The sequence below is a fragment of the Numida meleagris genome, chromosome 7, assembly GCF_002078875.1.
Source record: "Numida meleagris isolate 19003 breed g44 Domestic line chromosome 7, NumMel1.0, whole genome shotgun sequence".
NCBI lineage: Eukaryota > Metazoa > Chordata > Aves > Galliformes > Numididae > Numida > Numida meleagris.
In genome coordinates, this window is record NC_034415.1 from 1,320,117 (window position 1) to 1,334,013 (window position 13,897).

At 38.7% G+C, this 13,897-nt stretch overlaps 1 protein-coding gene across 3 annotated transcripts; it reads right to left on the reverse strand.

Annotated features, from left to right (window-relative positions):
* Positions 455 to 13,892, reverse strand: FNDC7 (fibronectin type III domain containing 7). Of its 3 annotated transcripts, XM_021405347.1 has the most exons (15): positions 13,771 to 13,887; positions 13,214 to 13,410; positions 12,812 to 12,830; positions 11,602 to 11,859; positions 9,604 to 9,858; positions 8,600 to 8,860; positions 7,864 to 8,121; positions 6,246 to 6,500; positions 5,534 to 5,791; positions 4,873 to 5,127; positions 3,886 to 4,140; positions 3,231 to 3,491; positions 2,598 to 2,627; positions 2,055 to 2,118; positions 455 to 1,041 (listed from the first exon to the last, which is right to left on the reverse strand). In XM_021405347.1, the coding sequence occupies exons 2-14, from the start codon at positions 13,274 to 13,276 to the stop codon at positions 2,081 to 2,083; spliced, it is 2,466 nt and encodes an 821-aa protein (XP_021261022.1). In that variant the 5' UTR covers positions 13,277 to 13,410; positions 13,771 to 13,887; the 3' UTR covers positions 455 to 1,041; positions 2,055 to 2,080. The 3 variants fall into 3 exon arrangements, with proteins under 3 accessions (XP_021261022.1, XP_021261021.1, XP_021261020.1); XM_021405346.1 differs by having other exon boundaries at positions 455 to 2,118; XM_021405345.1 differs by having other exon boundaries at positions 455 to 2,627; positions 13,771 to 13,892.

Below are 13,897 nucleotides of genomic sequence, written 5' to 3' on the forward strand. Positions count from 1 at the left end.
GAGGTAGGAAGAAGAAAATCATTTCAAAAGATTTCAGTTTCAAGCTTCCAAAGCATTTTTATAAGTGTAAACATTTAAAATAACAATTACCTGATAGTGTCCTTTTTTTAAGTCATATTTTCTACAGATAGTAAGATTGCAGTTTGTGCTGAACATTTCATCTGGCAGATTTTTCTTTTTAAACAGGTTATTAGAAGCAAAAACCAAAATGCATTATAGGAAAAAAAAAAATCGTGTCATTGAAGTCCAAGTCTATTTGATAGATTATTCTGACTTGTATACTAAGTGAGGAGAACCATCTGGAATAAACTCTCAATTAATTCCTTTGTATTGGGTCTCAGCTTTTCCCTGCATGTTTATCGCCAACTGAAGAGTGTTTGTGTTCCTCAGTCTTTTCATTTGAAAACAAAGTGACATATTGAACAAATTAGGGCTTTTATGTAGCAGTGTAGAACATTTTATGTAATTGTATAGAATATTTACCTAAAAAAGAAATGGAGTAGCCCAGAAAATGGGAAGAATGTAAGGGTAAGTCGGTCATGAAGTGACCCGAAGGTAGGAATAAACGCATGTTTTGCCTTTTTGCTTCTGCATGACGCAGGGCATCCAGGATATTACGTATTTAAGTACTAGCATTTAAAAACAAACCAACAAAAAAACCCTCCACAACATTTACCTGAATATTCACTCGTTTGCTGTACCTTAAATCTTACAGGAGTAAAACAGTTGTCACTAATCCTCAAGGAGAAGAAAAAAAGCTTGATTTTTAGTAATACAATTTCCACTTATTTAAGGAAGCAAAAATAAGAATATTTTTCTCCCTCTTTGCTCTTACTGTTTTATGAGGAGTTAGTCTTTCCTTTATCACCACGATCCACAGTATGAGAAATCTCTTGCTACTGAAGTTGTTCAGTTGTTGTCTGGTTATATTTTTACCTAAATTTTAAATTGAGCTTTAAGAAAAGCTTATCCTTCGACAGGTCTGTGTTGGCTGAAGAAGTAACCACAGTGGGTGGAGTATGAGGAAATGTTCTGCCTTTTCTGAAAACCAAGAAGTTAATGTTAGTAATAACTGTTAGTTCAGCAACAAAACAAAAAACGTAAAGAGGATGTTGAGTTTACCCTCGTGAATTACCTCTGAAAGTTAAGGAGGATAGATGCACTTTTTATCAAATGTAAATAGGCATAGCATGCTTACTTAAGTCTCTAGTTTTGGGTGCACCTGAAGTGCTCGTTGTTGTTACACTTCACTCTTAATTTCAGCCTTTACTATTTCAGTGATGCATTAGGTCTAGAACACTGATTGATTAGTAATTGTTCTGGAACAGCTTTCAGAACTGATTGCTTTACGTTGAAAATTACAGTTCAAGATTACCAGGGTCTCTTATGTTCAGCCGTATTTTAAGAGTGATCTCATCAGTTAAGGCTGAAATTCAGTATCCTATGAGTAGCTTAATTCCATAGCTTAAATCTCCAGCTTTCCTCTTCCCCATCCTCAAGCAGCTATGACTGTTGCAGTTACGCGTAGATCATCTTTCCAGCTTCAGGGAAAGGGTGTTCAGGGAGAATGATGTTAACATCTGTAACATCCAGGGTAGCTGAAGGAGAGCAGCGAAGAGGAAATGATCAACCGGGGGGAGGGAGAGTAGAAGAAAAAAGGACAGCAGTGACTTGTCACCATCCTTATCCTTCTGAGACAAGGACAGTGAATTGCCCAGAAAACTAGTACTTTGAGGAAGGGAGAAGGAGTCATGTTAGATAGGAAAATAAAATGAGGAGCGGAGAGTATCTTGATCTGCTTGCTTCGCTTCTGGCAAAGAGTGACAAAATTGTATTCGAAATTACACAAGGGAGTGAAAGGTGGGTTACTGAAGGAGGGGATCAATCAGTATTGATAATAGGAGTAGACAACATGAGGTAAATATGATGGACTTCAACAGGTCAGTTATATTTGATAAGATTTGATTAAGCTTCTTTCTCTAATTCTAAAAATTTAAGCAGAAGAATAAGTCTGATTAGTACATTGTAATCCTAATTATGACATTATAACTTACCTCCCTATTTGATCCAGAATTTCCGTCTAGACATGTTCTGCATGGCCCTTTCCTCTGTAAATCACTGTAACAATTCAGAAATTAATATAATTCCAGTTATGGAAAAGCAATTCTCTAGTGAAATGCGTTCAAAGTTGTTTCCAGCATCTTATATAGAGAAATGGAGCACAAGACTATCGTGTTGAAACCCTTGTGAAATGAAGTAGAATGGATTCAGCTAAGTCACATTTAGAGCAGTGACCTTGTTTAATTTAGAATTGAATATGGCTGGGCTATAAAAGATAAGCCTGCCTTTTATTATGTACTATTAGATAAACAGTAAATGTCATGTGACTGTGTGGAACGGCATGATGGTACGCAGGCAACAATGTAGGTAAAGATGTTTTTTAAATTATGCATTATAAGATGAGGGGTGAGACAAACCTGCATAACGCTAAGTTTTGACGGTCAAATATTTATTATTTGCAACTTACTTGGATTTACGCAGTGCTAATATGCTTTTACGAACACGAATTTTGGCATGAATGTAGTGTGTGTTCTTACCCATTCCAACAGAGCTTCCAGAACAGGTTACTGAAATGACACGAAACAGTAATATGAATGGTAAGTTTCAGGTTGTAGGCTGCTGAATGTAATCCCTGGTAAACAACTGTGCAATCGCATCACGTTACAGTTTGATAGTGGATTAAATTTACGCCCTGGGAAAGGAATCCCAAGGAAATTACTACTAATTCAAAATATCCACTATCCACTTGGGGTTGGTTTATAGAAGTTCTTGATTATTTTTTTTTTAACAAACAATAACACTATAAAACAAACTGATCAAAAACCTCATTTATTTGCTTCCATAATATAACCTCTGCCCTCCCAACTGAAAATTAACTTCTCTTTATTCACTAGGTTCAGCAGTTAAGAGGCATCTGTGTGGTTAAGTGTTAGTGATCCTTGGGCAAAAGCTACATTAAGAAAAAGCAACTTTCCTGTACTTAATCTCAAAATGCTCCTGTGAAGCTCATCACAAGTACTGCACAGTAGCACCCACGAAGATTACTCTGGCGTCAACACTAGAACAGAAAAGTTCTGCTGCGTGCTGCCTTTACTCAAATAACTTGATTACATTTTAACTATCTAGCGTGCGTGGAGAAAAAAAGCGTTCAAAGAAATTTTAAGATTTACCTGAATATATTTTTTTAGGACAAAATGTAAGCTTCGGCCTCTTATCAGTAGCTGGAGATACTACCACTGTGTAGACGTCCCCACAAGGTATCTCAGTGATATCGCAGTAACTTAGACCCGAGCTAGGTGTACAGGTGAAATTGCCTTTTGAGCCACGTAAATCGGTACTGTAGCTTATTGTTTCTTCAGAAGCTCGCCAGTATACCCGGATACTGTTACTGCCAAGTCTATATAGCTTCACTCTGGAAGGACAGCAAGCACCTAGCAGAATAAGAAATGTATCGGTAAGTGAACTTCTCTCAGAATTACGAAGCTAGAATTTAACCATTGTTTGATGTACAGGAATACGGTTACTCTCCCCTTATGGAAGCAGTAGGTCTACCTAGAAAGCCCCGGAACCTTTTGTGGATTCTAGAATTTAATTATGCCATAGCATAATTAAATACTTGTTTCTGGAGTATTGTTATCAACGCTTCTTTATAAGCTGTAAGAACAGGGCTTAAATGATAGTGAAATTAATTCTATGTGCTTTTATTTAGAAGAGGGTACTTGCAACTATTGAGTTTCAGTTACATTACTTGCATTAGAGGAACACTATTCAATTAAGTTGTATATTTAGTCATTTTCTTCACAATTGCATTTATCGTTTACATACTCGAAGAATATCCTTGATATGTGCAACGGGACGTCAAACCAGTTTCACTGATTGCTGTCAGAGATACTGTGTAGTTGGTGCCACATGTGATGCATCCCAGGAGACAGTAGTTTTGAAGAGTGTGACATTCTGCCTGTCCCTTTGGAGACTCCAGTGTTGTTGCGTATGTGTGCGCACCCATTCCAACTGACCAGCTGATATTTGTTACAGACTGTGTCACTTGAGTTAGAGTCAGGTCATTAGGGCAACAAGGAGCTTAAATAAAATAGAGAATTCAATTCAGTTTTTCCTTTGGAAAACAAAACATTTTGGAGGATTGCAACTAGAGCAGTACACGACGCTGAGCAAAGAAAACTAGCGTACTTTTCAGGCAAACCTTAGTGTGGTGAAGAACGTACTCCAGCTACATGCCTAGGGTCCAAGTAACCAGGATCCATCTCTACCTGTCACGTCATGTGACAGTCAAGGTCTGTCTCTGTTTAAACTTTCTTTCTCTACAAAACAAATTAACTGTTAAAAACCAAACTGCCTGATTAAAATTGATCCTGGCCTACATTAATCCCAGGACTGCGTTTTGGAGTGATCTGGGTAAAAAATATAGGATAAAGTTATGCTAACAAATTAATAGCAGGAATTATGGTAGGAAGTGCTTTAATTTTCTCTTAAGACTATTTAGTTTGTTGAGGGGGGTATAACCTCATTGCCTCTCCTGGTAATATTAGAAGTCAAAATGCTGCCAAGGAAGTTACGATATTAGCTGTGACAGATCATAAGTGAATGCACTAAGGCTTCTTAGATTGAGACAAATGCCAAGCGATCCTTCTTATACACACACAGATGCATATGCATTTAAGCAGAAGACAATACAGAAAGTATAATTTGCACAAATGGTAATTTTTATACACATATACACATTTAGAAACATATGTAGAAATATTGTATTGCCACGATACTAAATATTTTACATCAAATACAATTCTCACGTACCGGTCTCTAAAGGGACGCTGTAGCTTGGTAAGCTCTGTCCAGCTGGTGATCTTGCTGTAACACTAACAGAGAAAGCAGATCCACAGGGAAGATTAATTAGGGTACAAGAGTTTCCGGAGCTTGCACAATGCCAAAGTCCAGCCTCTCCTCGGGCAGTTACGATATATGTAGCTTCCTCATTGTCAGATTGCCAGTGCACGCTGACCACAGAAAGAGCCTCCTTTGAAATATTTTTAATTTCAGGACTGCAGGGAGCTGAAAGTTGTTTAACAGATTGTTTACAAGTATTATAACGGTTACACATAAAAATTAGCTTCCAGTTACAACTAATAAGCTCCTTTGAAAAAGTTTATAATCCTTACATGGTTACATCAAGCGTGAATTCAGAACTCGTGACAGAAATGATAACGTAGATTTTGCGTACAGGAACAGCAATGAATTGTAGATCTGATTTTCAAAAGCTTGGAGCATGCACTAACTTTCAGTCCGAATCTTTTTTTAGGTCCCTCATCACAGTATATTTTCAAATACTTCCAGCAGCCTTATTTTTTCACTTTAGTCAGCCACAGTAATTTAGCTCTCTATTAATGGTTTTCATCCATTAATCAATGCAATCCACCTAATTATTTCTTCCGCTAAAGGAAGGTAGGAACGCTCGTACCTGTTGCCACAAACTTAGATGCACACGATGCGTTGCTGCCCCTGGCCTCGCTGAAGGAGTAAACGGTGACATTATAGCGGGTGTTGCAGCGCAGAGCGGACAGGGTGCAGGCGGTGGCGGTGTCGTTGCACAGCACCGTCCCTCTCCAGGAGGCAGCCTTGGTCTCGTACATTTCAGCACCGCGGGCAGGAGCCCAGCTCACCTGCACTGTGTCGCTCGACACCAGCACGGCGTGGAAGTCGCTGGGGCAGCACGGTGCTGGAACAGGCAAGGCACAGATAGAATCTTCAGCCTGAACAGAAAACTGCGTCGTTTGCCACTGTGCTTCATAGCTTAAATCGCCAAAGACGTCTTATATGGCGCAAACTGAATGTCATTCATCCCAGACTTTCTTCCTGAGTTAATTCCACACCCTTCCTTTAACACAGGGCCTCTGCATGTATATGTAATACATAGTATTTATGTGTACTTATACATACGTAGAATTATGACTATCCTCAATTTAAAATTTCAAAACATCTAGAAATTATCTAAGTAATTCTTTAGAATGTTCTTCACAGTTTCCCACTGAACTGGTCATTTTGCCCTCAAATTAAGTAAAAACTGAAGTTTAAGTCATTATCTTAAAAAAAAATTTGAAACTACAGTCAGCTCTATCATAAAGACAGTCAACAGATCTAAAAGGAATTTGCAAGAATACATTATTACTTACCGGTGGTGTAATTGAATACATCACCTAAAGGACTCTGCCCCGCTTTGTTATATGCAAAGACACTAACGAAATAGGTGAAACCACAGTCTGACTGGAAATGGCATTGTGTACGTGATGTGTTGCAGTATACTTCCAAGCCATCATCGCTCTTCACAAAAACCACATAATAATGACCAAAATTTACTCTAGACCATGATACCAACAAGTTTCCACGTTCATCCTCTTCAATTGATACATTTCCTGGTGCACAAGGAACTGAAAAAAAAATCAGAAAAAATAATTCTAAGTTATACTTCAGGGGGAAAAATAGGAAAATCTGGTATATAGAGAATTATTCTAAAGTTTGAATATTTAGAATTGTCTTGTTCAAGAAAACAGGAACTCATACGGCTTTACAGATGATGTTACTTACATTTAGACAAAAAGTGACTATGATTTTTGCAGAACAAAACATGCTACCTTCATCACTTACATAAAAGACATCTACAAAACCAGAGGCACCAGGTAGTATTTGAGAAGGAATTGCCACGTTCTGTTCTCACAGATAATAGTTCTGGATGACAATCAGAATACTAGCTTAAATAGCATTCGGAACCTAAAAAACTTTTGGGAAAACCTTCTATATGGTGTTATGACACTCACTGAAAATAAAGAAGTATTTTGCGTGGGTTTCCTTTCTGGTGGCATCCTAAAATTTTGCAGTAAACTGAAAACTCCATAGGTTTTGCTCAGTTAACACCTTTCATCTCTTTCTGGTTCAAAGAGTTTAGCATGCTGCTTATTAGTTTATACATGGTCGAACTGAAGCAACGTTGGCTGAGAAGATTACAGGCCACAGCTTAAAAGTGTCTCTTACCAAAGGCTTTCATTCCATTAGAACTATTTCTGAGTTGCTCACGAGTGATCTTTAACTCACATCAATGAGAGGTCAAAACGAGGTAGGTAACGTTAAATAAATCAGTAATTAATTGGTGTCTGTAAGGTAGCACATAGCTTACATGATTTAGGTTTTGCTTACATGGGCCATACATCTAACAGATCTGAAAGCATTAATCTCTGACACGGCAGTGGCGCTAAGTAGCTGAGATCAGCAGCCTTTCAGCAGCTGAAGCTGCTACCTGAAATGGCCTGTGACTGCATCTTAATTCAGTCCGGTGGTGCCATTTTAGCTGCAAGTGGTTATTAATCTGCATTCTAGGTTGCAACTAAATCTAGCCTAGAACACTTCTCAGCCTAGGGCCAGTCCTCCGTGCTATTTTCTCACAGATTTCTCCCCCTCTATTTGTGACAGATCTGCCACAGTAGGATAGATCTGCTATTCCTTAGATTGGTTTGACGCTCAGAAAATTGACTTTAGAGTATGTACTATTGGTAAGAGGAAAATGCAGACTTCTTGTTTCAGCTAACAATACGTACACCATTGCAAGTTTCTCACAGAAATATTAAGAAAATTTAGGGTACTATCCGCTATGTACAAAGGTATATGGCATAGTTTATGCACACAGTTCAGAAGCAAAAACAATTTTGGGAACCAAGAATTTTAACGGCCTAACATTTGAAATTAAATAAATGTATGTTCAAATGCCATAAGCTATGTAACAACCAATTATTCACATACTAGTTTGTAAGCTTATTGCATCAGTAGGATTGCTGGATCCAGCATCATTATGTGCTGCGACAGAAACAGAATATTCAGACCCACACTGGAGCGACGGTACTATGCAGGAGGAAGAAGATGTGTTACACTTGAGTTTCAAGAGTCCGCTGGAGGCTGTCGCACTGTAAGTCAGAGCTCCTTCTGTTGGCGTCCAAGAAACAACAGCTCTTAAAGCTCCGCTACCGAAAGCTACTTGAACATCTGCTGGTGCCTTAGGACCTATGGAACACCGGTTTGGAACATCTGTAATTACAACTTTGCATATGGTCTACAGACATGATCGCTTTCAGCTCTTGCAAATGAAGTAACTTTTTACCCTCACTGATTTTAATGTTGTAGCATAATTTTCTAAATAAATTATTTTAGTTGTACTTTGACAACAAGCTTTCTTTTCAAATTCCTTGCCTTATGTGAATATTTGTTGTTTACAGTAAGAAAAATCCTCAAATTAGTCTAAGCTTGGGTAATCTTTACCCAGGCCTGTAAAACTTTGCTGCTAGTTAAAGGTATCTTTGCCTCAGTAACACTCATTAAACATAGAAACATCATCTGAGTTTCCATGAAATAAAATGTATACAATGTTTAAATCTATCCAATATATCTTAGAAAAACATAACACAATCATATGTACATAAATACTTCTTTGTATATCTCTTCTTAAAATGCTTACAAAGTTTCAGAAAATAAAATTTCTTACGCGTTCTTTGATTATATGTGAAATCATCTCCAGGAAGACCATTGACATTCCAGGCATATGCTTTTATAGTATAGAGAGTTCCTGGATCTAGATTTGAAAATACGAAGGAGGTGTTGGTGGTGTTCTGCTTCAGCATTCTGCCCAAACCGTCTGATCTCATCAGGGACACAGAGAATCCAGCTGCCATATACACAGCTTTCCAGCTCACTGCAATGGAATCACACCTCGGGGAACTGACAGACAGAACTGGAGCAGACAAGACTGTTGAGAAAGAGTATCAACGAAGCTTTAAGTTTTTCAGTAATACCGCTTGCGGGGTCCAAATACCAAACGAATGTACAGAATTTAAAAATCACCAAATTATTTAAAAAAATAAACAAGGAAAAAAAAACAACACCAGGAAAACAAATTAATGCAAGATTGGCAGAATAAATTAGGACACTGATTTGGTACTTCCATTATATAAGAGATTTTGTAAAATGAATGTAATTCATGCAACTTCTTAACAAATTATGAAGGGTTGAGTGTGTATCAGAATGGAAATCACTAAGATACTGCATTTCCCATCTAAGTTTTAGGTTGTCTTATTATTTTGTACTTTTAGCTGTTTTTTTTCATTTATTCCGATCTCTCAAATTGTGTCTTTTATTAAAATAAAATCCATCCATTCATACAGACTCTATTGAAAGTTCTCTATTGAACATTAACTTTCAGTACTGTTACAAAGCAAAACCAATAATTCAGACTCACGTCCTTGTTATTAAGTCAGACAGTAGAATTCTAGTCCTCAAGAACTGCAAGGAGAATGTGCTCAATACAATTTAAAATATAAGATTATAATAATTGGTACTGGTACGCTTCTGGGCTATACTGTTCATTTTCAGCTCCAAAACTGTTGTTCTTTGGTTTGGGTTTTTTTTTTTTTTTTTTTTTTTTAAGGTAAGATACTTGCATAAATGCTTTAAATTACAATATTACAGAATTGAAATAAAAATAAAAACCACCTGTTGCTGTTTTTCTGGAAGGTGAAGGCCGGCTCTTTCCTCCTGCATTTACAGATCTGATAGTGACTCTGTACCAGGTGGCTGGTTTCAATCCCATCACTGTACCTGGTGATTTTGTGACTACAGTTTCGACACAGGAATCTCCATCCTGTGCAAACAGCAGATAACTAGTAGCTCCAGGTACCGCTCTCCATTCCACTGTGATACTACTGCTAAGTTTTGAGTAAGCTTGATCGATAACAGGTACATCTGGAGCTAAAACATGAATCACAAAAGATGTGCTGAAATTGGGGAACTCAAAGCTAAGCGCTGTACATTTAACGAAGACAGATCGGGACAAACGGTCTGTACCTTGTATTAATGATTTGAATTTATTCTTCAGTTATAAAAAGTTACACAATATAGTGTAATTACCTTTATTTCAGGAAAAAAAAACCAACAGATTTTTTCAGCACATAAACTGCAAAGACTATTGAGAAACCGTATAATAATTGAAAAGACTTGCTACTAGGACGGTGGCAAATTTTCATGGATGAAAGACCGTAACAATTAGTTTGATAGGTACGGTTTGGGAGGATCCCTTCTCCTTGCTCAAAGCAGGTATATTCAGATATACAATAACATCACATTAAATATTCCAATTGAATGTTTTTCTGATACCTTATGCTGAAGGTCATTCGGAAAGAGTCTGCTCTTACGTACTGCAGTTACAAAGTGACTACAGAGAGTGTGTTTCTTAACCACAAGCAATTTATGTTCAGTAATCAGGATGTTCAGACCAGAATTAGCATAGGTAAAGCAAATCCATATGTTACAAGACTGCAAAAGACTCATTAGAGGACAAGATTACAGTGTCTAAAGTACAAAAAGGAATTAAAAAGTATTTGGGATGTCAGTATGTGCCTCGAGGCAAACTTATTCATAGGAAGGCAGCTCTCTTAGACCCAAGCATTTTCTCATTTGTTCACACCAGACACCCTCTTTTGTCCCTTATTAAAACTGGCAATGTATTTTCCGAATGACCGTGCCTCCAGAACATTTGCAGTTGTGTCTGTCCCCGTATTTGAGCAAGTTGCCAGCTACTGTGCTATGATTACTTTTTTCCTTTTAATATACTGTCATTAGTAGCAATTCATAACAAATTCCGTGCAAATTTAAGGGAGTTGCTTGCGTCAAGCAAGAAGAGGATATGAAGCATCATTTATATCAGAAATAAATTCGAAAATATGAATCATTAATTTCTGTTCTCAGATAACTAATCTAGCAGTTGAATTCTTTTACACTTATCAGGATAAACACAGCTACTTTTTATTGCAATGATTCCTTTCATTAAAAAAAAAATACTGGAGAAGTAACGGCTATTTCTAAAAATTATCACACAGAATCACAGAATGTCAGGGATTGGAAGGGACCTCCAAAGATCACCGAGTCCAACCGCCCTGCTGGAGCAGGAACACCTACATTAGGTCACCCAGGAACACGTCCAGCCGGGTTTAGAATGTCTCCGGAGAAGGAGAACCCACAGCCTCTCTGGGCAGCCTGTTCCAGTGTTCAATTATGATTAAAAACAGAATTTCAACAATTTTTTTTTCTCAATTGCACTCCAGCATGAGTTAAAAAAGCACTTTGCTTATGTAGATCCTTCATCACGTATCAATTATTTACATGCTAGCAGTCCTTTGAAGCAAAAGTACCATTTATCAGCACCGGTACTGACAAATGTATACAGCTTCACATCTGCACTTGTAATGAAAGGGCAGATAATCTGGAAAGCTGGAGACAGAGCAAGCTGTGCATGGCAGCTCAGGGAAACATATAGGAAAAAAGAAGAGGAGAAAATGAGCTAATCATGCTACTACCAAATTCAGTGTGAGCACCAGCAAAAGGTTGCAACGGGAACGGCAGCTATTCCCTACAAATTCAACAAACATCAGGGATGAAATCCCAACCCTACAGAGGCTGATGGGAATTATACTTCATGAAGGTTCTCTTACTAACCTGTTGATTGCATAGCCTGTGTTTCTGCCAGAATAATTCCATTCTTGTCTATGGCTTCTGCTTGTATACTATAGACAGTATTGGGAATTAACGAAGTTAGAGTGCCCTTAAGTGTAACACCACTAAAATGAGCCGGTAAAGAATGGCCCACAGTATTCACAGCTGTAGCTGTGACTCTGTAAGAAGAGGCTCCTGAAAACTTGGACCATCTGAGATAAATGCTTCTTGAGGCCACATCATATATGGACATAGAGAAACCTAAAAAAAAAACACACAAAAAAACAAAGCAACACACGCAAAAAACCCCACACAAACACAAAAACTAAACAAACCATAATCAGAAAAATGTTTCAGTCATGCTTAAATGCAGTGAAGTCTTGACAAGATGACTGCTAAGATGCCTTAGCAAGCATGCGGGTGATCTGACTTTTAGCAGATCCACATTCCACTGATTCTGGAGTGCTATTTCCCTTGGTCAGTTTTGTAATCTATTAATTACTGCAATAACCACTACTTGCTCTCATAATATCATTTTGTGGTGACAACTGTTTTACTGAAAACCCTTAGATACTTCAGTCCGCTTATTTTAAAGCATACTAGATATAATCGACATATAAATATTCAACCTGTTGAACAGTACTCTGCATGAATAGGATCAAGTGTGTGTTCTGCAGCCTGTGGAAAGAATGTGCTACCATAAGCATCCGAGTACTAAAACAGTGTGGCCACACTTAAATGTTGAAGACTCTGACAGTTCAATACATTCAGAAATACTCCACTTAGAGACCGAGCAAATTCTGAAAGCACTCCTTGCAGTCTTGCATTCCTCATATTATTCACTTATAAGGCAACAGGAGATCTTGGCACAGAATGGGAGATTGAAGGAAGTATAAAATGCACAGAACACTAAAAAATATTTAGTGCTTAGGAGATTTTTTTTTAATTATTAATATTTATTTATTTATTTGTGGCATGAGAATGTCTCTGTGAGTGTCTGATAGAACTGTGATTCCTAAAAGTGAGATTTAAAATTTATAAAGATATCAGCAATATCATGACAAGTTTTTAAAAACTCAAACCTGAAAAGTTTTTTTTTTTCCTAAAACATGGCGAACTTACGGAATGTATTAGAAATCAGAATTTTGTACGTTCTCTTTGGACCCGTTCAGAAATGAGTAGGCAAAACCAAAACATCATTTTGAAGATGTACCTGCGTTAGCTGAAAAGATCTGAAAAAGAAGATGTAAAAAATTACAAATGCAAAGCAAAATATTTTAATTGGGAAATTCAAAAACTCCTGATAATGTTAGTAATAACAATATCAACTTAAAAGATTACACTTTTTAAACACATTTTGCTGATGTGACGTGACTGTTCAGACTCTTTAAGCGCAGACACTGTGCAACCAGTGAGACAGACTGCCAGATTATATTCCCCATTCTCCTCTCTGGATCTGCCCATAGACCCAGCGTTCAGTTGCTGGCAGGCTTTGAAAGATCCTGGCCTCTAAAATATTATTTTATTTTTTCACTCTCCACTTCAAAGCCTTGCCAGTCACCTGTAAACGCTTCCATTCTTGAAAATACTTTGAAAGAAAATCAGTGGCACTCACCACTTGCAGGCTGTGGAGGAGCAGTCCGACGAGCACCAGAGACGCTCGCCCCGACCCGCGCATCTCGGAGCGCTGACCGGGGCCGGGAGCTGGCAGCGGCGGCAGTGCACCGGTCCTACGCGGAGATGAGCTTGTAGGTAGGCAGGGTTTTTTTGTTCGGTTGATTTTTTTTTTCTTCTTTTCTTGTTACACGATTCCTGAATATACAAGAATAATAAAATAATCAAGCCCAATTCAGATCTGCAACGTGCTGTTCAGTTCGCCGTGGCTGTTTTCGTTCACTCACAAGCACCTGCTTTTCTCTCTGGGATTTCTTTTGAGCGGAAAGACGCTCTCCGCGCCGGCACGGAGCTCGCTCTCCTCTGTGCTGCGCGGAGGCGCGGAACCCTCCTCGCAGCGCCCCGGAATCCGTACCCCCTCACGCCGCGTCCACCGACAGAAGCGGCATCCCGCAATGAATCAATCGCTCACTAGACCGTGCGGTCAGCAGGGTGCCTGGAGGGGCTTTACAGCGGCAGAAGGGGCAGTTCTGCTCCCCCAGGGGCCGGGCTCCTCACCTGCCACGCCAGCAGCCTTCTCGCGAAGAACTTTCCAGACGAAGGGGGCTCTACCCCAGGTACCTCACACCTGCCACCTCCCCCTCGGCACCGGGGGGCGGAGCCCGCGGCCGGACGGCCGCTGAGG